The 26,058-nt window shown below is 42.1% G+C and overlaps 1 protein-coding gene and 1 pseudogene across 1 annotated transcript in view; both read right to left on the bottom strand.

Annotated features, from left to right (window-relative positions):
• The window catches only part of TBC1D22A (TBC1 domain family member 22A), a 98,520-nt gene that overhangs the window by 60,849 nt on the left and 11,613 nt on the right, over positions 1-26,058 (bottom strand). Inside the window, exons 4-6 of the mRNA XM_066634138.1 lie at positions 25,794-25,973; positions 6,822-6,892; positions 1,346-1,474 (exon numbers count right to left, since the gene is read on the bottom strand). Coding sequence (XP_066490235.1) covers positions 1,346-1,474; positions 6,822-6,892; positions 25,794-25,973 — 380 coding nt within the window. The remainder of the gene's footprint in view (positions 1-1,345; positions 1,475-6,821; positions 6,893-25,793; positions 25,974-26,058) is intronic.
• On the bottom strand, positions 12,196-12,312 carry LOC136657995 (5S ribosomal RNA; annotated as a pseudogene).

Below are 26,058 nucleotides of genomic sequence, written 5' to 3'. Positions count from 1 at the left end.
AGACATGTCTACTAAGAAGTAAACCCCATTCAGTTCAATAGGGCTTGCTCCCAAGTACGTGCATTTAGGAGTACAGCCTCAGTGTGGTGAGAATTAGCTATAACAATACTTAACTTATTACTAGGGGGGACGGGGGAACTAAGAAATAGATTTTCTACTTATCTCCAAATGGGAATGATGTAAGTTAGTATTTTCCCAGGTCTACAAAATGCATCCTTTTAGCACAGGTAAACAATGCACAGTTACAAAGTTATTTATCTCTTCTGCTGTGCTTTACAATTGCTGAACTGTGTGAAGTCTGGCTTGTTCCCATTCTCCACAAACCACAAAGCAGATGGATCCTTTCAAACTGCTGTTTTGATCTATTAATGTGAGGAACAAAAGCTGCTACTTGCACAAACTTCTTCAAAATGAAGATAAAGAACAAGAAACACATAAGAAGATATACTCAAGAGATGAGTGGAAGATCAGGTTTTGCAGAGTAACCCCTGGCTAAGGGGAAATATTTTGTTGTACATAAAAGGTGTATTAGATCCCCAGGCTTTCAAAAAAATAGACCAGATTTTCCACAATAAAGACTTCCGAGTTACCTAAAGTTTTCATTTCCTTCCATGGTCCAAAGCACTGGTTCCCAACCCATGGTCCGCGGACCACAGGTGGACCCCGAGAAGTGGTCCCTCATGGACTACCAGCAAGGGTGGAGAACCAACTGCCTGCAGCTGCAGCCACAGCCAACACTGTGTCTGTTCTCTACCCTCTCTCTAGTAGTCCATGGGGAGCACTTTCTTGGGAGATGCTTCCCCATGGACCACCAGAGAGTGCGGTGCATAGACAGCCCACAGCCACGGCCAACCACAAAAGCAGCAACCCACAATCTTCTCTATGAACAATGAATTCCTAATAAATCTTCTCTAATTCTTACAAATTTAACTATATTTTTGTGTGTGCAGGGGGTAGGGGGTTGAATGATATGCAACAACATGTCACAAACAGATACTTCAACTGCAAGGGGGGAAAAGACTGGGATCACCAGGCACTCTCTAACAAACCCAAACACTTTTAAACCTTAAAGTATAGATAAGGTATATGTTAGGATTAATATAATGTAACAGAGAAATGAATATTACAGGAAGTTAATAGCTTTGAGTCATCTAGCTAAGCTACTGGTTCTCACTAAACACACATGATCCATGTGCCCATGCAAATTGGCCAGGCATCAACAGATGCGTGATGTATGTGGACATAAACGCCACGAAGCACAACTCCTAGCAAAATAGTTCAGAAGTGTTAAATACATGCAGGAAGCGGCCCTTACAGCACAGACATTTTCTATTCATTCCTCCACCTGTCTGTATGTATCCTGGTGAGTTTCTTCATTTCTGGAGTCATAATATTGTTCGACAAAAGCAAAGTACTCTTTCCGTTTCCTCTGTAATGTGCCTTCCCGCCGATCCACGTTTGCAGGTAGGTAACCCTAGAAAAGATATTTCAATTATAACAAGCTATCCCCCGATAATTCATGAAAAAGAAATTCACAGTCGCTATGGAAGGAGTCTCAAAATTTGCTCCAGTCATTTCAACAGCAGTCTGACACTGCATTACTTCTGTAGAGCATGTTCCCTCCAGTGCTATAGTAATTTTCTCTCTATGTTCAAATGAGGTTCTACATATCAAGATTCCTTATCCCAAGTCAGATGATTGGTTCATCTGGTCCACTGATGTCTACTTTGGCTGGCAGGAACTATAAAATATTTTATGCAATATAGTCCCACTGCTAACTGGGTATGAGTCACGTTTTCAAGTTGGTGCGGCTCTTTTATTTAGCAGGAGTAAAGTAACTGGTTTGAATCACCCCAGCAGTGTCTTTTCTAGTGACTGTCTGCTGGTGTTCTTTCGCATCTTTTTAGATTGTGTGCCCTTTTAAGACAGGAAGCCATTAGTTATTTGATTTTTCTCTGTAAACTGCTTTGTTGTTATTATTAATAATAATAATAATAATGGTCATCTACAGCAGGGTCGCATAAACCCAGGCCCAGGGGTCGGATCCGTCTGCCCGGTGAGCGGACCTTTCGGTTCCAATCAGGTACTGCACTATGTCCTCTGAAACGGGACCACATTCTGGGCATGCAGCAAGCACAGGTTTGAGCACAGCTGCTCTACAGTGAGGATTATAACAGGAGATGCCCCCACCACATTTAACAGGCTAAGTGAAATTCCAACATAGTCAAACACAAAGAACTGACAAGTCATAGGCAGACAAATCAGACACTGAACAAGACAGCTGTAGGTCCAATTCTAAACTATTCTAGAAGGACACCAGCTGCTGCATCAAGTGTATTCAGTCATATTTTTAAAAAGGAAATGTTGACTATAAAGTGGAACTAACCGAATTTTTTTTTAATATAGCCATACTAAATGAGTCAAACATCTTAGGTTTGAGATTAAATGCTTAGAGATAAGCAAGATGAAAGGGCAGAAATAAATGCAACTGAAAACTGGCATGCATCAGAGCAGTTGAACACTAGAGCATTCCTAAATACGTCTGGACAAGATGGATATGTCTCACACTGCAGCAAGAGTAGAATGCAAGATATATGTCACTGGTGATCTAATGTAAATTTGTGCTTGCATGGGGAAGTACCCATACTATTGGCTCAGCAAAATTCAGCAGTGCATGGAAGAAAGAGTATGTGACCTTCAAAAGAACAGTCTATGAAATAAGGATAACAAAGTTTCAACAAACAGACAATTAAAAAGCTTTGATGCAACATCTGGAGTTAAGTAATCATTCATAGGTGTTTGGCATATGCAATGAAGAAAATGTGGTGTTTGGCATATGCAATGAAGAAAATGTTTTTACAGATGGCTTTGAAAGAAGGAAGACGTCACAGACTCAAGTGATCAAGGAGGTGGCGTGACAGAACTTGACTGGTACTTAAATATAGCATGCACAAATGAAACAAAACTGAGCACAAGGAGAAGCTTTCAATGCTAGATTCAACAGATCCTCTGGCAAGTTTCTCATCTTAATCCTTTGCAGAGACACAGTGAAAATTGAAATTTTTCAAAGTCAAGATGAAATTGGAAAATGTGGTCATGAAAAATGAGCAAACAAAAGCCCTATAAGTGACCATGGAGGGCAAAGGCAATCAATTCATTCAAATGAAACACAGAGCATGTTCAATAGAGGAGCGCAATACACATTTTATCCTATAATACTACAATGGGGTTCTGAAAAGGTAGACATTTAAAGAGGCGATGGATATACTTGATCTTTGAAGGAGATCAGGATCATTTGCATCCTGATCTCCTTCAAAAGGGGTTTGCAGTGGAACAGGTGGAAATATCCCATTTTATTATCACAACCACCCTCTAAAGTCTGTTAAACTGAGAAAAGAAGCAACAGCTACCTTCCACAAACAGTGTTTTGTCTGGGAGTGTGGCCTAGTGGCCGCAACCCTCCCTGCTGAGCTCTGCACAGCACAGAGCTCGGCAACCCAGAAGTTGAGCAATGACATGATGTCATCACCAAACATCCAGAGGCGGCACTGCGATGGGTCGCAATATCACACAGCTGCTAGAGGGGGTCCACGCACCGCCACAGAGCCCTTCCAGGGAAAGCTGCCCACAAAGCAGCACAAAACAGAGAGAAAGAATCCACAGGTGCAGTTGGGCCAGTAATGTCCTTACAGCCTGAAGTCAAGAAGGGAGTTTCATGGCTCAGAGGTTTGGATATCTCCTACTCCAGTTTCAACACTTTATTCATTACACCATCCTGGCTCCGGAGACAAGAATAAAAGCACACATGCCAATGTGAAGTAATTGTGATTGGAACTGTAGCACCTCCTCCAACCCTTTTATTCTCAGCAGCAGCTGCTAAGCATTTTTTCCCCCCCCTGAAACCATGAACCTGGTTATACACTCAATTTTAAAATAGCTGGGAAAATGTAGAAGCTTAAGTTATGGTTCCAGATGCAATCTGACATTTAATATCCTTTCCCAGTGCTTTGTGCAAGGTTAAATATTGAATTCTCAACTGAATTCCTTGCCAAGAGTTTGCATGTTCTGCAGGACATTAGTTGTCCATTAGAAAACAATTTCATTTACGACACTAAATGCAGCTGTCCCAGGGATACCATTTATTTTCCTAGGAACAGCAATATTTACTGTTAATCAGTATCAAAGATTAATTGAGGCACTCTCACTGTTGGACAGGTTCAATATCCAACTAAGTTTATTTTGCAACTATGACACTATACATGAGCCACATGTTTAAGTCCTTTGCATCATCCCGTTTTCAAAAATGCATTGGCCTAATTCATAATAATATTTCAAGAATCCATCTGCACATTCGTACAAGTAATAAGAAGTTCAGAAAATTGGGATAATATTGTGATTTCATTTTTATCATGCTAATGGCTATCCAGAGCATCTCTCAAATATTATCTCTATTTTAGTTTTACTAAAATGAGCTTTTAAGAAAATAGTGATGCCTTTTCTACTGCACACTAGAGGTTTGCAAATCCAGATTAACAACTTGAAACGCAAGGGCTACTGCTTTCCATTCTAAAACAAGTGTTTAATGTCCTCCTACAACCTGTAAAACAAACAATGTTTATTTGATTATATTTATATTCTACTTCTCAGCCAACTTGAGCTCCCAAAGCAGTTTACAATTAAGATTGTAATGCTCCTGAATAGTCTGTGACCAGGTGTTCCCAAAGTGTGCATCACAACACCTTGAGGAAGTTGTCAGACTACCATGACAACTGAGATACACGGAAGCACACATGGTAGAGTGTTTTATTCCCTAGTGATTGAGGACAGACCAGATTTCAGGCTCTTTCCTCAGACAGAATCAAGTCTGACTGATGATAAAGGTATACCACCCAAAAGCCACCTCTAATCTGTACAGACCAGTGATTCCCAGACTCACCTGGGTCACACTGCCTCCACAGTACCTGCTTCCTGGCTCGGTTGGGCATCGCCATCTCAAATCTTGTAGGACCCAAGATGGCAGCACCCAAATCTTGTGCGATTTCATGAAATCCAAGATGGTGGCACCTGGGAGAACAGGTAAGGGAAGCCACCAGGGACATCCTACAGCACCCCTGTGAGTGTGTTGCAGTGCCCTAAGGTGTTGTGACACACTATTTAAGAATCCCAGTCAGAGACTATTCAGGAGATTGAGAATGTGAACATATTCAGACAAGAGTGGGAGAAAGACATGACACAGACTTAAAATTACACTTCTTATTTGAGGAATTTAAAATTTTATTCATTTGTTTACTGACATTGTTATTATTTCTTTAACTCATTTAGTAGTTATCCTTATTGGGAGAATTTTGGTTTTGAGTGCAAACATGTATGGGTTCAAGTAGATAGTGCTAAAATTACTGCTTTGCCTCCTAATAAGACACCCTAAACTAATCAAAGAAATAGCCTTGCTATGAATGGGTTTTATCATTCTTCTTCCTGAACAGCAGCATAAGGTAAGGGGGGGGGTCAAACTCAGCTTACAAACATATAAAGAGTTGCGGTGGATCAGGCCGAAGGCCCAGCTAGTCCAGCTTCCTGGATCTCACAGTGGCCCACTGGATGCCTCAGGGAGCACAAGAGACCTGCATCCCGGTGCCCTCCCTTGCATCTGACATTCTGAGATAGCCTATTTCTAAAACCAGGAGGTTGCACAGAACCATCATGGCCTGTAACCTGTGATGGAGGTTTCCACCATAAATCTGTCGAATCTCCTTATAAAGGCATCTAGGCGAGGTGCCATCACCATATCCTGTGGCAAAGAGTTCCATACAGTAATGACACACATGAGCTAATAGGTAGTGCCAGAATACCTAGCAAGAACATGAGAAGAGCCCTGCTGAATCAGGCCAAAGGCCCACCTAGTTCAACTTCCTTTATCTCCCAGTGGCCCACCAGATGGCTCAGGGAGCACACAAGACAACAAGATACCTGCATCCTGTTGCCACTCCCTTGCATCTGGCAGCTTGAACTTCAGGATCAGATGTCGATACTTCTTTCAAAAGAGAGTGCTGCCACATTCTGTGTACTTAATTTTAATTGCAAGAGACTACTTATTAAAAATTCACAGTTAAGAGCTGCATCTGAATTTTGGATTAGAAAAGCACTAAGCCCGGAAATTTCAGGACTCATTAGCAAGAGAGAATCTTTTAAACACTGGAAATCAGACCTCTTCTGAAGCAAACACTTTACATTCCCCACAGATTTATCCCTCAAAAAAAAGTTAAAATGAGAAATAACACGCACGCCACAAAGCTGTTTTTAAGCCTTCTCCCTGAAAAATTCAACAGTGTTAAACTGCTGTGTGTGGGGGTAACTCAGAATGTTAAAAACCAACCAAAAAAATGATGCACCCACTATCTCCAGAGGGCACCTCTTGGATTCATGCCATGTGAAATGGTCTCAAAACTTTTTCCCTCCCTCAGGGAAGAAACTATCTTAGTTAAAAATCTGATGGGTGCCAAACACCCATCAAACTTTCTGGTTTACATTCTCATTACCAAAACATCACTGTAGTGAATGAAATATTTTTCCTGCAGCAAATGATTTTTTTTTTAAACACAATAGAGCATTTTAGGGGAAGGATTTTTATTTAATTTTTTTAAACACTTGTCATGATTTACTACTCTATTCACTTATGACAAACCAAGCTTGAAATTGAGAGGGGAAGTGTATTCTTTGTGTCACACTGTTTTGGAGCGCTACTGATTAGCTAGGGGCTCAAGCAAAATTATAGTCTGTAACAGGGTCAAAAGCTACTGCAAAACAGGGAAGAAAGTACTTACAGAAAGGAGCTTCCAGGTGATTGGACGAACCGGTTTCGGAATTCCTGACCAACTCAGCTTTCGCAATTCGTCTATTCTCCCCCACAGAAAAAAAAAAAGAAAGAGTAAAGTTCAGAATGTGTGCCAAAATACACTTCAAAGTATTTATTCCTACCACTTTCCCAGAATAAAACTCCACTCTGAAAAGATGTTTACAATATAGACTGAGATCATGTACTTCAACATCTAGCTTTTATGTTAAATAAAGTTCTATGGAACACCAAAAGGTTCTGTTCTAGAAGGATACATATTAAAACCACTTTTTTGCAGTTAAATAGAAATTTGATCAAATTCATCAAGCATCTCATAATTCTTGGGAACCTACATTACCATGTTTAGATTCCTAAAATAAAATGAATAGCCTAATCCTACAGAAGCCAAAGAGAACTGACAGCCCAATCCCAACCTGCGTCCACACTTTATCTAGCGCAGGTAAGGGAGGGGGTGGCTTCAGAGGTGGATCGGGCCTGGGAAGGGGGTGGGGTTGGCAGCGCAGGCCAAATCGTAACCCCCATTCCTGGGTCCTGCAGCCTTACACGGGCTGCTCAGATTTGTGCCAGTTAAACAGCTGGCACAGATCCAAGTAGCCCCACAGGGTGGCTGGGGTGCGACACTGAGTAAGGGGAAAAATATCCCCTTACCCCAAGCTACTGACACCTGCCTTGCGATGGATACAGTACAGGTCACTCAGCCTGCCTGTTCCAGCACAAGTTAGGATTGGGTTGCCCCAGACTTTCAAATTATGAGTGATTTATGAATGTGCTTGACAGGTGCAACTGTGAAGACACCATCTATGAAGACACTAGCCACTTTGAATGCCCTTCGGGGAGATAAAGCGGGGTAGAAATTTAGTAAAAATAACACACAACAGATTTAGTAAAAACACACAACAGAAACAGCTTGGAGATCATCTGAGCCACTCAACTTTGAAAATAACTACTTGCTGTGGCAATGGGGAAGACACAACAGTTCAAAAACACTGAAAATCTGGATTCCTGGGAGATGAAGGAAGAGAGAAGATGAAGGAAGCAATTAGTGTGGCCAAGGCCGATTTGGCACAGGAAGAGCTAAGATACTGCAAGGCACAGGGGTGCATTAGTACCGTATGAGAAAACAGTGGGCCCTGAACCAAGGCAACTCCAATAACAGAACAACAAAACACAGCCAACTTTTACCACTTCCAAGCAGGAAAGGAGGGAGGGAAGGGTTAAATCTGAGTTTGAGCAAAGCCCCCTACATCTGCCATATACTCCCTCTAAAAAGCAAAATAGAGAGAAAAATCTTACAATCTAAATCTTATAATTGAATAATGATTAATGTGACTAAAAATTAAGATCAAAGAAACATTTTCATAACAGCACGCTTTCGAATTGCTTTGGCCCAGCGGAGACCCAAAAGTCTTATTTTGCCCACAGGCAAGTCTTTGGAATTAGCAAACTAGGATAGAGAAGTGAATGTCATCAACCCCATCATGTCTGGGAAGTGCAACTGAGAGCGGAGAAGAAGTGTGACAGTCAGATGAAACACAGCAAAACATAAAGAACCTGTGGCATCCACATCAACAGCTAGCCCTGTTAGCCTGCTTTTCAAAATAAGAATGCACATTATAGAATACTGTACTGTAAAGACTTGTTTTTCATATTTCACAGCATGTTCATTACCAATAATAGTAATGTTGAACAGCTTCATGGAACCTAAGATGTACTTAAGTGAGGGAGCTGGTGTATATACTACAAATGCAATTTCTTAAGCACTATACTTTATCCACTTTTTTATTAATATTCATTGTCCTGCTCTAGCAAGCCTCATTAAGCATTTCAAAAACCTCAGAATACCACCCTGTTCTGTCACTGAGCTACCTTCCCTGCATGCCCCACACTCAGTCCTGTAGAAGCATTGGTGGTAGGCTACCTTATCAAATCAAAGTGACTAAATCTTATCAGACCCAATTTTGAAATATCACCAAAAAACGAACATACAGTGGAGGGAGCACACACACACACACACACACACCCCATGGTTTGACGCAAGCCAACAGAGAAAGCTGCACCTCTATATGTTGGGTTCCTATTTCAAGTTTCAGATTCTATTCCAGAAAAATCAGTTCTGTTTGTGAAACCGGTTGTCCGTAAACAGTCATTTATGCTTGAACGCAAGATGTACATCTCCATCTTGTAACATTTGGGCAATCTGTTCTAGAACGATTCCCATTCTGATATTTCAAACGAGAGGTAGATGCCTTCAAGATCTTGGGCAAGGTTCTATCTCCTTTCACAGAGTCAATGCCAAGGGCAACTTCAGATGCCAAGTTTCTCAATTCTACTCTAGCAAAGATCTATTAAAAGATACACAAGTATAGGAGGCTGATTATATACTTTATTGTGAATATTTAAAACACTGAACTATGAATGGCAAAATTTAAAACAAGTTTTAGCCAGCAGCATATTCCATAAATGGCATCTTCCCAACAGCTACTCAAAACAAATGATAGCAGAGAAGAAATCCCAATATCATCAGAAAGCACTGAAAACTAAGCAGCAGTGTGTCCCAAGGCACATTTAAAAAAAAGCTATAAAAGAAAGTCTCTTGAACATGCTTAAACATAAGGAGGCAAGTCGCTTCCTCAGCAGGGTCTCTGGTCTTTGAATTAAGCAATGGCTCACCTTGCTGATGTTTCGTGGTGCCATCTGTTAGCCAGACTGGGCCCTTTGCCCTCCTCCCTGCAGGGACTTGTCATAGTCCATTTGCACTCAGGCAGCTGCCCTGCGTACGTGGCCGCAATCCAAAGGATGCCAGTGCAAACATCCAGGATTCCTACTTCATTTTTCAGTTCAGTAGCCCCACTCTGCAACTCTGCAATTTTAAAATCACAGATAGACAGTTTGCCAGGGGCAGGTCCTTCTATGAGCAGAAGGAACTGACATGCACTAGTGTCCATCCTAAGCCCAAGAGTGGCCTGGGAAAGACCACAGGCATGTCCCTAAATATTCCCAGCTACATCACAAGACAGGGAGCTAACATTTATCCCAAAATTTGGCTGCTTCACAGCCCTGATCCCACTGAGCTAAGTGGTAATTAATGTAAGATCTATTACTGCCCACTGTTTAAGTGCATGTGAGAGACTCTTTTCCAGTTACCAGCTCATTTCTGTACAAACCTATAAAGCCATATTGGGGGGGGGGGGGGAGAGAAAAGAACCTCTCTTGTAATGAAACAAAACAAGGCTATTCTGTTTGGAAGGTTTCATGTTTTCAGACTCAAATGTAGCTCAACTAAGACAATGTTTTAGTTAATCTAATCTAAACCTGTCGTACAGTCCATCGTGGGTGTCATCTCCGCAGATTTGACACAACGCAAGTGCCGCCCTTGTGTTGGAAGGGTCTAGGACAGGGGTGTCAAACTCGTTTCATTCAGAGGGCAAAAGTTAGCATTCAGGATGCCTGCTGAGGGCCGAAAGTGACATCATTAACCAGAAAGTGACATTATTCAGCAGCTGATAGTCAGAAATCAGCACTTTGTTCTCATTAACTGCAAATGACAGAAGAGAAAATAAGTAAATCTTGATCATATTTCAAGATATAGAAGAGCCCAATTTTCATGTGGGCTGCCCTTTCAGCAGTAACACCTCAGCACTGTTCAGCAGCTGAGAGCCGGATAAAAAGCTTTCGGGGGCCGCATCCAGCCTCCGGGCCTTATGTTTGACAGCCCTGGTCTAGGACCTACAGGAGATGACTGGAAGGCATTCACAGCCACGTCTAGGTGGTCCTTAAAGGGCTTTCTGCATCTGCTGAAATCTGGAACAGATTTCCCGCCCCCGCCCCCAGATACCAAGGTCACACTATAATTCAAAAGACCTCTTTTGAGAAGAATAGTTGAAAATATTCACTGTTTCGGTTTTACAGCTGGACACTTGCCAGGACTACCTTTATAAGCACTAAGAATCAAGAATGACAACTCTACTTTTATGATCACAAAGGCCATTACAAACACAACAGTTTCTATAGTCAAGTAGTCTAGAATGGGCCAGGGAAGCAGGCTGCCACTTTCAAGCACATATCCCAACTTTCCCTCTTGTGTTAACCATGATTTGGCATCACAACACAAGCCATAGTTGTCTCATGAAGCAGGGGATGAAACCATGATTTGGAGTTTGCAAACTATTGTTTCAAGGAAAATTAATTTGTGTTCCCTCACTGTTTGTGACAGTGTACTTGTAATACAAGAACACAGGGAAGGAAAGAAGCAGGGAAATTCAGTGTACAGAGGGAGATTTTCACAGGACCCATTATGTCATGTCTTAACCAGACTACACAGCCACTGAAGACAATAGCATAAAATCAAGGAAGATTTGTATGCAGTTTATTATGCACCTAAACCAACACGGGGCTAGATAGAGGGAGTTAAGCCCTTGACTTCTATTATGGCTCCCTGACCTACTGCTTTTAGAGGCGTAAAGGAGGGGTGTCATTTGACTGAAATGTAAGGGGAGTTAGAGTTATAGATTTTAATCCAGGGGCACCTATCTTCTCCCCTTCCCCAACTATTCAAGCACTGACTCATAGACTCAGGTAAGCTCACTTGTTACCACTTTTCATTCTGGCCACCTCTCTTTTTGCTTTATATTATTATTAACAGTATTTATATACTGCTTTTCAACAAAATATATATATATATATATATATATATATATATATATATATATATATATATATATATATATATATATATATATATATATATATATATATATATATATATATATATATATATATATATATTCCCACTATGCACAGAGATCAAAGAAAGGAAATCTGCTCTCAAAGAGTCAGAGCATCAGGAAAGGATCTTTAAAATGCAAGTTATTCAAATGTTCCCAGAATTTCTAATGCTCACTGATCATTGTGTTTTCCAACTGTTCTGCTAGTCATTACAAAATATTTATGAATATGTATTGTTTATCTGATCTAATCTATTTACACACACACACACACACACACACACACACACTCTGTTCGAATGGTGGAAAGGTGGAACAAAGACAGACTTATGCATATGTCGAGGAATTTTCTTTCAATTATTTAATTCTCTTTTTGCACTCCCTTTAAAAACTCACTTGCAAACAAGCAGTACAGAAGACCTATCAGTCAGTAAAAGGAAAAAAATTAGAAGCATCTTCTCTGTAAGTGCAAGTCGTACGGTAAAGCACACACACTGCAATGTCCCCAGTTTACCAGCACTAGTCTGGTACCACAGTGGTTGGATAGCAGCTACTTTGACAAGTATAATAATGGAGTTGGTTGGTTGGCAACCTTCAGTCTCGAAAGACTATGGTATAAGCCTACAGCACCCGGTATTCCCAGGCGGTCTCCCATCCAAGTACTAACCAGGCCTGACCCTGCTTAGCTTCCAAGATCAGACGAGATCAGGAATGTGCAGGGTAACAGTTGCTGCCCTACATCTGCAAGAGGGATCTGTAGGCCTTAGGAGTGGACCTCAACAGGTGGGAAACCCTGGCCTCTGAGCGGCCTGCTTGGAGGCAGGCTGTGCAGCATGGCCTTTCCCAGTTTGAAGAGACACTTGGCCAACAGTCTGAGGCAAAGAGGCAAAGAAGGAAGGCCCATAGCCAGGGAGACAGACCAGAGACAGACTGCACTTGCTCCCAGTGTGGAAGGGATTGTCACTCCCAAATTGGCCTTTTCAGCCACACTAGACGCTGTTCCAGAACCACCTTTCAGAGCGTGATACCAGAGTCTTTCGAGACTGAAGGTTGCCAACAACAATCATGGAGTGTTGCTAAATCAGAAAGATCCTTCCTTTACACTCTTAAGGAAACATCACACATGATAAGCCCATATTATGTGTACTGGAACACACTGTTGAAGTCAAGTATTCGAAACACTCAAACAGAAAGTCTTATTTTTTGAAGCCCTTCACAATGAAGAGATGTTGAAGGTTGTCACATGGGGAACAATTCACGAACTAGATAATGTGCGCAGGAATTATCCGTCAGTGATAGCTGGAACCAGCCTTTCAATACCAAAGATTGATTGAGCATGATGCTCACTATCGCCCTTATCCTCTCTGCATTCCCAGTTAGAATCCTCCAGCTTAACAGAGTTACAGGGCAGCAGTTCACATGTGCAAGAGAAGTTCTCATTCACAACAAAAGATGTCACCCTTCTCCCATCAGCAGTATTCCTCCCCTAAGGTGTACATGAGCCTCTTAACCAAGTTCCCTGCAGCTCAGAGCTCGGTTGACCTAGAAGTTGGCAATGACGTCATCACTGTCCATCAGGAAGACATCACTGAACAGCATGAAAGGGCTCCACGGAGAAGTACTGAATCTTCAAATCTTTAGAAGGATCACTGCCCACCAATCCCAATCACAGTGCTGCTCTTGGCTGACTATGCTATTTCAGGTCTGAGGGCATTCCTGGGCCCTCAGGATCATCTCCAGGAGGTAGATCCATGTCATAAGGGTTGGCACTGTACACCTCTAGTGGACATTTCCTAAGGAAGGGAGACAAAGATCACAGAGAGACCAGAAAGGTGCTACTCAGGTACTTATTGGGGCATGCCAACATTGATTACAGTCAGGATCAAATGCATAGTCTCCACTCAGGAAGTCTGGTTCTTGAAGTAGCTTCTCCAGGATAGGTCTAGAGGGACTGGCCAATAGGGATTCCAGGAGTTAAGAGAAGCATCTGGTTCACAGTCAATGTTAAAGGAACACTTCCAAAGTGTCTAATTACATACACTGTGCTCTCAATAGCATTGATTTCATAGCCAATGTTCTACAGGATTTAATTAGGAAAAGGTTAATACTGTGTGGGCCTTCCTTTCTCTTCTCCTCCCTCCCCATGACTGAAATAGTAAATGTCTACAGGTGAATATTAACAGCCAATTTGTTGGAGGGGGAAAACTACCAGATATCTTAATATAGATTAACACTGTGACATCTTGAATAGGGAAATGGGTTGCTCCTTAGTGAACAATTGAAAAGCAACATGGACGACATTTGTCAATGCCTTGAACATAGCACACCAGGTAGCCGCGGACCTCCGCACCCCGCGCCCGGGGCAAAGCTCCACAATGGCGCCCCCCTGCAGGCTGTCACTGCCCCCCTCAGGCAGAAATCCCCCCTACTTACCAGAGGCTCACGGAGCCTCGCACAACCTCCTCCCACGCCGGGAAAACCTCCGTGAGGTTCCCCGGCACTATAAACTGTGCTTCTGGTAAACAAGAAGCACAGTTTCTGCCCCGTGGGGAGCCTCAGAGAGGCTTCTGCAGGGCCCTAGAGGCTGACGCTCAGGGCATTTGCCCCAGGTCAGCCTATGCCATGCACGCAACTGATACCAGGATAACTTTGAAAACACAGCAGAAGGCAGTATATGGTTTGTGTTTGGAGTTCAAACAGGAGTCCTAGCATGCCCAATTCAGGTGTCACAGTGAGTCATGGTTATGGCAACCCAGAAATGGAGGAAAATTCACACAAAGGAGGAGCAGAAAGGGAGAGTGAGAGTCAATGGTACATTCTCAAGTGTTCCAAACCATGGTTTGAAGGATTATTAGGAAAGCAACAGCCAAAATCCAGGCCAAGTTGAATCCCTGACATATCTGATGTCAGTACTGGGTGGTCTATCTTAGACAAACCCTTCTTTGTCTTGCTGTTAAAAATAGCCAGTTCCAGCTGCCTCACCCTGCAGTTTAATCCGGCCTCTTTAGCTCTCTCATACACATATACTTCTCTGTCTTTTAACTTGCAAGAGGTCAGAGCCTCCTCCATTCCAACTAGCACTGATGGAATCTGTAAAATCAGTGATGGCTCCAACCTAGAACATGCTTTTACATCTGCTCAGAGGCTTGAGTGATCCCCCCTTGCAATATTTGTTACTGCTTTTTTAAAAGCTTCTATTGAGAGTCATGATGACCTGGGATTTACATAACTCAAATTTTAGTGAAAGCAATACAAAGATTTTTTTTTTTAAACTGCTCAATCATCTCCCTACTTCCTCCTGCCAGATCTTTGCCTGTATTTGCTTTTATTCTTTGTCTCTTCCTTAGCAACCAGCTATGCTTTCTGAAGCAAGATCATCTTGAATTTTAAGGTGTGGGAATTTATTTGAAGCTAGGCAAGAAATTGTTCAAAGCTCAATTGTTATGCCACTACTTGAAGCAGATTTGTAGTATTTTTCCCCCACAGCAATTTAGCATGGCTGTGACATCATACCGTATTTTTCGCTCCATAAGACACACTTTTTCCCCCCAAAAAAGTGGGGGGAAAGTGTGTGCGTCTTATGGAGCGAATACTGCAAAGCTGCAGGCGTTCTCAGGGCAGCAGAGCCTTCTTGGCAGGTGCTTCTGCCCCTGACCAGGGTCCTGCCTGAGCTCAATGGTAATGCAAATGCAAAGGTAATGCAAATGCAAATTGTAATGCAAATGCCAGTGCTCAATGGCAATGCATTGCTCAATGGCAATGCAAATATTCAGCGCTTAGTGACAATGCACTTGCAGAAAAATACTACAGTACCTCATTCTACCAGTGCAAGGATGATAAAGCAGAAAAGGCTAGCATATAAAATTCCTTTTAAACTAGAGGTAGTAAAATATGCTAAGGAGCATGGAAACAGAGCAGCGGAGAGACATATTTTATTACACTATTTGGTTCAGAATATTTTTTTTCCTGTTTTCCTCCTCTAAAAACTAGGTGCGTCTTATGGTCAGGTGCGTCTTATAGAGCAAAAAATACGGTACATCCTTCAGTCTCGGAAGACTATGGTATCGCGCTCTGAATAGTGGTTCTGGAACAGTGTCCTCTCCAGTGCGCAAAGCCTGGGTAATGTAGATATGAAGGATAGACTGTTACCCATGCAGGAGATCTTCTCTCTCCACGTCACTGAAATGGTCCAGTGGAAAGGCAGAAGCCAATACGGTTGGTTCCAGCGGCGTCGCAGGAATTGCCAGAACGTGACTGTGTTCAGCCATGAACTGCCTCAGGGACTCCAGCTCCGGATTTTGCCTCGAGGTTGACTCCTGAAGCCTTTTCCATAACTGGATGTAGCCACAAGGCAGTGGAGGTTTGGAATCAGAGTTTTCTTTCTCTCAGATGAGCTGCCTTCCCAGGCTGACGAGTCCCATCTACTCGGTGGCTGTTTAATCGCCTCTTACGACAAGTACAGCCAAACTGAGGGCCTATTCAGTTCAGTTATTACACTCTATCTAACAGTATGTTGGGACACACAATTAAACTTGACAATCCACAATGACCTGCCCATCACCCTATGGTAATTCACACACAGGCTCAGTTAGTAACCCATGCCAATATTTGCCCCTGCTAACACATGCAGATACCCAGTTCTCCTAGCATGCACAAAGGGCAAAGATTCCTCCAATTTTTGCAGTTGCATAGATAAGGAAAGAAACCATGCTCCTCTTCCTCCGCTTGGTTTTTTTCCAGCCCAAAATCTCCATGCAACTGAGAGGAAACTACACATCCCATCCAAATTCTCTGGCACATAAAAAGAGATTACAAGAATTTCTCTCACTTTGCAGGGAGGATTGGATGAGGATTCGAGAAGAAAGCAGGAATCTCTCCCACTTACTTTTTCACAAATATTCATGCAAGTGATGTCAGATGACTGGAGAAAGCAATGGAGTCTTCTCTCACTTGCACACAGGTTTGGAAAAAAGTCAAAAGTTAGTAGCATGTACCTCCAATTCTTTCCCTTATTCCAATATCTGCATAAGTGAGAGAAGACTCCATCTCTTTTCAGATCCTCTCTATGCTTGCTGAAGGTCTAGTGCAGGTAAAGGGAACCTCCACTTCCCACAGGAGTGAAAGGTTACTGCTGCTTCTTCAAACTGGAATGCAAACAGCATGTAAGAGGGTGCTGGAAGCTCTTCTTGCCAGGGGCCATTCACCAAAGCAAATGCAATTGCGGGTGCTTGGCCCTTCGTATCGGCTACAAACACTGAACATGAAGCTTTCAAAGGGGTTCACAGCATGATCATGGCCATATGTGTGCATGACACATATGGCTTGTCATTATGGAGGCAAGCAGAGCCCAAAAGAACAAAGCCTAGGTGCTTCCACTCGCCTCTACGCATGCAATGGGGAAGTGACTGGAAGCTTCTACAAACCAGCATCTGGTGTTAGGGTTTGATCATGCGTACAGATGCTGGTTTGTGAACTAGCCACAGTTAGAACAAAGTACAATTCCTCAAGTTTGGAGACAATGAGGAACAGTGGCTTGCTCAGACTTAAAGTGAAAGTAGGAGCTTAGAATTCTCCTCCTCAAGCACAGAAAGTGGAAGAGAACACACATCTGAGGCCTAGCCTGTCTCCATAATGACAAATCATAGTTTGTTGTTAGTCTGCATGGAGCCCATGTCTACAGGATTGGAAATGTGATCAGTTTCACTAAAACTAGACTTTAACAGGCGCTAACTTGGTTTAATACAACGCATTTCAGGAGTCTCAGCATCATCTTGACTTCTCAGAAAGGCATTCTTCTAACACAACAGGACAGGGCTAGGTATACTTGCTGAAACACGTACCACAGGTTAAATGCTTTTTCCAAGAACACACAAAGGTCTGACTTTGTAGAAAGATCTGTGGCTCTATTACAGCTCAGGTTACTGAAGAAAGGACTTTACAGGAAACAGAAGTCAATAAGTAGCTCAACCAAGAGACACTCTTGGCAGTAAGAGAATCAGAAGAGTGATGTTTCCACATACGCTCACAAAGCACGGAATCCCTGCGCAGTGAGTAGTGCTGAAAGTCAACTAAAGCGATGGGAAGCAATATGAAATACATGACACAACCTAGATCACTGTGGAAGATGCCAACTCTCAACTTAAAAGAAAGAAGAACAAGCAGCAGACATGGAGAGCCTAGCTACATGATATTAGAGCTACTCACATGGCCAGAAGGGTCAGCTCCAAACATTTAGAATCCCAAGAGCCTTCCTCCTACAGCCATACTCAACAGACAGGGTGAGCTGGAGAGATCTGAATGCAGGCTTTCTTCCAATCTTCCCTGCTTTCATAGGGGAGGAGGAAAAACCCTCAACAAGACAGAATACTCCAGATTTGAAGACTAAATAGCTTCCTGAAGAAAAGCGGAACTCACGTCACTTATTGGCCAGAGCAGAATAGGGAAGATTCCTCACTCTGAAGACTTCCAGCCAGCAGTGATAAGACTCCACTCTCCCTCTCAAGCAAGAAGTTCTTCTTCCTCTCTTTGACTTACTTAGGCCCACCTTCCTGAGAGGGCAGAGAAACATGAAAGGCAAGGCGGAGCTTCAAGCCTTAAATCTCTTCTGCCCATGGGGCATAGTTCTACATGGAAGACCAGCAAGAGCAAAAACCAGGAATGCCAAACTTAAGGCCTGTAGGCTAGATATGGCCCCCAAAATCTTTTTCCACCCTACCCCGCGATAATTGGGCTGTCCCAGCATGCTGCTCTCAGCTGCTGAGCGGTGAAATGACAGCAGAAGAAGCACTGCTGAAATGGTGGCCCGCATGATAATTGAGCTCTCCTATATCTTGAAAATATGATCAAGGTTCACATATTTTCTCTTCTGTCATTTGCAGCTGACGAGTTCCCAAGAAAGGAAAAAAATAGCTTATTTCTGGTCAACACCTGCTTTAAAGACAACACTTCTGGCCTTCAGCTGACACCATGAATTCTACTTGACCTACTGTATGGAACAGTGACACCCCTGGTCTAAACAGTAAGAGCCGGCTGCTTTCCATGTGAGCAGCTGAAAACATACAAGCTAGCTTTTACTAGTTTTCAGAAGGAAAAGAGACCAGAACTATGCCTTCCAAGTCTCATTGAACTTCCTGGGGATCACATCCAAACAAAATACAGCCAAACTATCTAAGATCACAAGTTTTGATATCTGGCATTTTCCAGGACTGAAAATCCTGCGACACCGCTGGAACCAACCGTATTGGCTTCTGCCTTTCCATTGGACCATTTCAGCGATGTGGAGAGGGGGGATTTGCTGCATGGGTAACAGTCTATCCTCCATATCAACTCCACCCAGGCTTTGAGCACTGGAGAGGACACTCTGTTCTAGAACCACTATTCAGAGCGCGATACCATAGTCTTCCGAGACTGAAGGATGAAGGAAGGACTGATGGACATCAGCAATGTAGTGGGGCCAGGTGACTCAATGACACCCCCTACATCATCCCTCTGCGCCTGCGCTGTCGCCCCCTTTATTCCATGCATGCATGGCCCTGGCCCCAGAAATGGTTCCATTTGGAGCCATACAAGGACGAGGGCAGGCAGGTGGATGGGCCAAATTCACAGCATTTGCCATGAACCTCAGCTAAGAGCTATCACCCCTTCAGCAGAGATGGCAGAAAATTGCCATTCCACTGCAAGAGAGCAATGTACTTCTCCAGCCCTCTCTTAACTACACCACTGATGGATATTGTAATTTCCCAGATACTAGAATAAGCCAATCTCCCTCCTCTAGCCCCTTCCTTCCAGGGTTCCTGTGTAGAGTCTCCACTGCAGTAACTATCAGTTTCACTGCAGAGTCATTCGAAATTCTCCTAAGCAGTTTCCATAGCCATCTGCTGCAACAGTGGCAACCCAGAATTTGGGGCTGGTGGGCTTGCTGAGCCAATTAATAGGGCTTTCTGTACCATCAAGTGCCGCATATAACAAATTTACTGCAATATTGTGCATGTCAAAACTTTCATCTCTGTCGCAAATTAGGAGTCAGCCTCAACTACATGTCACTCCCAGTTTGGGGACCTCTTAAATACATACCACCCAAATATTATTTGCAATATTTGGTATGGACAGATAGAAGATATATACCATTGTTTTTCCATAATATTTTTGACACAATTTTTTTTTTTGGGGGGGGGGGGGGGATTCTGCACATGCATTATTCAACTTGTGGCACAAAATGGTTATTTCACTAAGATGACTGTAAATCTCTACATGAAGTAACGGTTTGCATGAACAATTAAATGACAGACATGATAAACTAGATTTATAAGCTTCACATTCTTATAAAAAAAATTCCTAGCATAATTTAACTATAAAGAGCTAGAATATTCTTCCAAGACAATACATCCATGGAACCGCAGCTCCACCAACAGCATCTGGGAAGTCTGACAGTACATGCAGAGAATGGCTTGATAGCACTATGGTAACCACAGCAACCAGTTTCAAAAAAAAAATGAATAATAGCTCTGTTAGGTGCTTCATTAGATTTTTTTCCAAGCAAATACTGCCCTTCATCTTCTCAATGGAGCAAAAGAGTTATCTGAATGCATACAAAAACTGAAAATAAAGTCATATACAGCAGTGCGCTGAATGAGTTAAAACCTTCAGAAATAAATCTCGACCAAAAAAAGAAAGCTCGATTAGCTAACTCGGGCAGAAAGTTGGAAAATGTAATAAGTAGTAAAATAGATGAGGTGGAGATGTAAAAAGAAATAGAAAATAAGTGCATACCAGATTAAGAAATGAAAGACAACGTAGAAAGCTCAGAAGATCATTAAGAAAGAATTTCAAATGTGAATGGTCAAAGGGCAAACAGGAGCTGCTAATATAAATGAAGACTGTTGATCTGCATAGCACTGATACTTCATAAACTTCTATTCCATGCAGGGGTTTTTTTCCCTCCCTGCAAACATTTACAGCTCCTTCAGGAGGAACTTCTTTGGACCATTTCAAACACTGCACACCTTTTACTCTATTTTCAAACCTGAAACACAAGCAACTCTTGCAAAATCTGACAGCTCCATCATTTCCTTGGAAAATCTAACAGGACATTACAAATTCATCTTCAATGTGGCCAGCTATTGAGTTGCAGAAACTATGGGAGTTGCTGAATCCTCATAAAAAACCCACTGCCCTGTATAATGTATAGGTCTGAAGTCCTAATGGGGAGCCATGGCCAATGGTCCAGTAGGTCAAAGGAGCCAGTAGTAAAAAAAAATTGGGAACCATTGCTCTAGGTACTTGTCCTAACTTGAGACAACTCAAGAAGTAGCACCAATTTCTTGTCTCCTCATCCACCCCCATGACTGTGAAAATGGAAGAAACTTCAAGAGGAACTTGAGCAGGCTCTTTCCTTCCAAAAAGCTGCAAAAGAAACATGCCAACCCTCCTTCACCCACTCTACGTGCCAAAGGGATAACAGGCTGAAGATGGGTTTCTTTTCCAGTGGAGTATGTAGATGCCTCGCACTGCTTTTGCCTTCTGCAAAACCAGTGCAAAGAAGTCAGACCCTTCCTCCTCTTCTCTGCAATTCACAGATAACATGTTTAAGGGAGGGACATTTACTATTGGTGAATGAGTTTATAAAACCCTGAGGCTACCAATCTAAGGCAAGTCAACTGGGTTTACAGTATCCTTGCCCTATCATTCACAGGCAGCTCTCTCCACAAGTCAGTGGAGGGTCTAAATCTAGTCTTATCACTTGCTCCATTGCAGCAAGCTTTGTTCTCTTTCCCTAAGCCATTTTGGCAGTAGGGCCACATCATCTCTCTAACACTCTGTTGGAGGCCAGGGGAAAAAAAAAAAGAATTAATTTACATTTAAAGTTTGAATTTACATAAATGAATTTATTAGAGATGATATGAATGAATGAAGATCTTGCAGTAGCTCAAGGCCTATAAAATGCCTTGCACAAAGCCAGGCCAGCCTTTCCTTCACTGCCACTGCTGCATCACAGACGCGAAACAGCAAGTAGTGGAGAGAGCCCTCGTCCCACAGCTCAGGTGAGAGGTAGAACAGTTGTCCTCATGCTGAGAGCAGTTGTGTTGGGCCAGAATGGGCTCCAACAAGTCTCCAGAGGGCCAGAGGCTCATTGGAGACTGGGGGCTCCCCGAGGGCCTGATTGGGAGCCCCCGAGGGCTGCAAGTGGCCCCCGGGCCAGGGTTTGGGCACCCCTGCCCTAAGCTAAAGAAGCACAATGTCACCAGTTCCTCTGTGTCATAAAGCCTACCATATACTGCCCTAACCTTCCCACATCTCTGCATTCAATGTTCAAGTGTGACATCTAAAAGAAAGAAGTCTAGAAAGGAGGAGTAATAAATAGGTATCATTTAGGAAATGTAAGCGTGAATACTGTAAAAAATGGGTAAATGAATCAAGAGCGCAGATTGAATATCAATGTCATTAGTTAATTTCAAAAACAAAAACATTGAGATGAAAAGAACAAAACTGTCAGTTTGAGGGATGGGAGAATTCACTTGCTGAGTCACAACAAGGAGGATAATGTATCTGCCAGAATGCTGTGGCTATAAAAACATAAAAAGAAGAACTCTATACACCCATCCACACTCCCCTCCCCCTCCTTGGTAAAACAGCAATTGAAAAATGACAGTAAATATGTGAAAAACAAGTATGTCAATTTAAAAATTGAATTCAATTTTCAAATACAGACACAATGAGAGGACACTTAAGCAATATATTGCTGCTGCATTAAATAGATTTCCTGAACACTGTCAAATCATCTTGGTATGTTCCATCAATACAAAAGTCAATAGCTTATATGAGAGAAGAGCGACTTCTACAGAGGGACCTATAGATGGTACATAACTTATAGCTTATATATGTGCAGAATGATGATCCATGACCCTCCCTCTCGGCTTTCAATAGGAAAGAAGCTCATTATGTTTCAGATAATATGCTAAAACAAGCAAGTGTAGGAAGTCAATCTGAATTTACTGAACTACAAACAATATACCTGCTTATTCAGCAAGTGTGCTACAAAGATTACAAGTACACATGCTAAAAAAGCAAAGATTTTTAGTTTCCATGGGAAAGAGTGGCCAGGCCTCCATGAAAAGAAACCTGTTTGCCAGGATACAAGCCATCGAAAGTACAGTACAAGCTTGGGCACTCCCCCTTCCTTTTTTTGCACATGAGGGGAAAAAAAGCTTTTACTTTTGGTTTGAACTAAACCACACGTGACAATATGTGTCACGTGCATATTTGAAACCACAGCTTAGTGGAAACCACACTTGGGCAAAACAAGTCTCAGATACTGGTTTGTTACTAAACTGTAGTTTAACCTAAACCACAATTCCCAAAGTTAGCATGGAACACAGAACTGCAGTTTGGTTCAACCAAAAGAAAGCCTTTCATTCCCCTCCTCTAACTACCAAGAAGAAGGGATGCAAACTAGACCACAGGCTTCCAAGGCTCATTCTCTTATCCCAGTCAAAAAGTTAAGTTTGTAAATACAGAACTACTGGAATCTTGAAGTCTGGCCACTTAACTGTACCAGAGCAATTACTCCACTAACATCCAGTTCCCCCCCCTTTCCTTAATGATCCTATTCTTTTCCAGTATTGGGAGAGATAGAAGCCATAACATAAGTTTGCACTCAACAATACGCAAGCAAGAATATAGAATAGAGGGTAGATTTACTATTTATCTTTGCTGCAGCTTACAGAGATAAGCTTAGCAAATGAAGAAAAATAGAGGCAATCAATATTTAGCAGATTAGTTGCTAAACATATTGTTACAGAGAGGTCAATACACTGAGCATTCAGAGGCCAAACTTCCAGCAGTTTAAAAGAAAAATGTGTAAAGGCAACAAATCAGTATAAACTTTCCAGCAAGCAATGCTGGGTGGTATCAGGTAGCCACTTCAATAAAATGGTATAAGTGAGGGAGTCTTAATTGTTGTATTTTGCATCAGGCTAAATTGATGCATCTTTTGAGTGGGCATGTTAGCACTCCAGCACAAATTACAGACAGGAATGGCCCTGCCCAATGCTGACACGATCTTAATTGCATTGACCGGAAGCTCAACACAGCTGTTCAGGTAACAATTTTTCTTTAAATATATTCTTTAAATATATCAACTAAAATTGGTTTAACATAAGTATGAAGGTGCTTTCAAGTTGTATTTTTAAAAAATCAGAGTTGATTTTGAGACTGATTTTGAGATTTGGGGTAGGCATCTGTAGTACTACTTTAATTGATTTTCTTAAGGTTATTGTAATTCCATATTCCACAGCAAGCTGCCAAGTACGCAGAAGCAGGACATATGGGGTTGCTTTCACATAACTACTATAATTCACAAGTCTTAAAAACAAAGAGAGGAAAGTTCATTGTTTTAAACATAATAAACTTATAAACTTCCTGTAAGAGCAGCAGTTTTAAGACAACGTTCCTGCTAATTAGGTAGCAAGGCACTCTTTATGAGGTAGCTTCCTTTTATCAAGAGCAGGACAGCAAGTGACCCTATTTAATCTGTTCCAGTGCCTCTTTTTAAACAGGGAAGTCTGCCTTTCAGCAAGGGAAGTCGCCTTTCATTTATTTTGCTATGTAAACAATTAATAGCAAGTTTCACTTAACCAATCAGACTAGTTTTATTGAGTTCCTTATGTCAGTCTCAATACCACAAACTCCAACATTACTGTTTTCATTTAAACTCAACCCTGTATTCTGCCTGCCTCCAATTTCAAGAGCAAATGAGTACACCACATTCTCTCTTTCCTTCTGGCCTTCCAATAGAGAACAGAAGAGTTCCCTTACCCCCTTCCCTGTACTCACTTGGGATAGAGCAATACAGGACCCTCACATCTGTAGACTTGAATGTCCACAGATGCCAAGCCCACAGCCACAGAGGACCTCCCAAACACAACTGGAAGTCACTTCCAGTTGCATTCAGAGGGTACTCTGAGGCATGGGGAGGTCACACATGATCTCCAGAGGGCTGGACAAGGCCCCCAAGTAAGTTGCTGGGGCACGACACCAGGCCCCCACTTGTGGATTCAATTATCTGTGGAATTTGGTATCCGAAGGAAGGGGGATCCTGGAACAGATGGCCAAGGATACCAAGGGCCCACTCTGTATAACCCAGGTAAAACAGTATAGTATGTGTGTGCACAAAACAAGGTGCACAGAACATGTTTACACAAAACAAGACATACAGAATATTTTTTTAAAATCCACACATCAAGGAAATGTTCCATAAAAGTCACTAAAATCAAAATTAGATTGCTATGTGGGGGTTTGGGCCATTAATCCTACTCTGCATGCAAGGAAACCTACCACTGCGGACTTCTAATACAAATCTGACTTAAACAGTTGCCAGTATTTATTTATTTACTTACTAAATTTCTACCCTGCTTTATCTCCCCAAAGGACATTCAAAGCAGTAGGCCCACCTATTTGCTCACTAGCATTTTCAGAAGCTATTCAACAGTACAAATATTAAGGACAGACTACATAATTAGATAAAGACATAAAAGAACAAAGGAGATGCACAAACTTGCTTTTTGCAGTCGCCACAATACAGCTAAGTGCAGATTCAGTAGTGGCACTTAGTCAAATATCCTCATACTATCCACTTTTTAAAAAAATGAGATTTCCCAGGTTTTACAGCAGCAGAGATCTGACTGAAATACATGACCAAAGTGGTGTGGCGGGAACACCTAACAGAATTTCCAATGGACAGGAGTTCAGAGCCCTGCCTATGACTAGCAGGATTGTGCAACACTGGCAGTGTACTCAAAATTTACTTTATTTGCATAGTCTGTGCAGGCTGCAGATTTCAGCTTCTCTTGACACAAACCCTTAGTATCAGGTTGAGTATTTAAGAAAAGTGGTATTCAGAAATCATGCACCAGTTTATAGACTATTTGAATTATGATTAAATTATTGGTATATTTGGTTCAAGGTGCCTAATAAAAAAAGTAACAATATATTTTTTAGCATCAAACACACTAAGAGACGCCCAACAGCATCAATAAGACTTGCCAAAAACTTCAACAACAGAATCACAATTAAAAGTATTTGAAAAGGGTGCTGAAATAAAAAGCTTAAACCCTTTCCCTTCCCCTCCCCCATACACCCACTCAATCACTATAGATAAAATCCAGCTCATCTTGGTCACCATACATCAAGCCGGTATTTCACTGGTTAGGAGTACTTACCAAGGTTTGTGTTTGGGCCAGCAAGAAGCTGCCTGAATTTATCTAATCTCGATGCCTCTCTTTCAGATAGTACCGGAACACCTGAGGTACTGTAATCTGTCATTCCGCTGACCAGAGTAACTGTTGAGGCGTGCGGAAGGGACTGAGATCTTGGCATGGAAGCGTTTTCACTAACACTATCTAGAGGGGGAGGAAAGCAGCAAGAGTTACTACTATTACTACAACAGTTTTGTTAAGTAAATCTGTCACAGCAGTTGCTCTTTAC

The sequence above is a fragment of the Tiliqua scincoides genome, chromosome 7, assembly GCF_035046505.1.
Source record: "Tiliqua scincoides isolate rTilSci1 chromosome 7, rTilSci1.hap2, whole genome shotgun sequence".
NCBI lineage: Eukaryota > Metazoa > Chordata > Lepidosauria > Squamata > Scincidae > Tiliqua > Tiliqua scincoides.
This window is presented reverse-complemented; position numbering and strand designations above follow the sequence as displayed.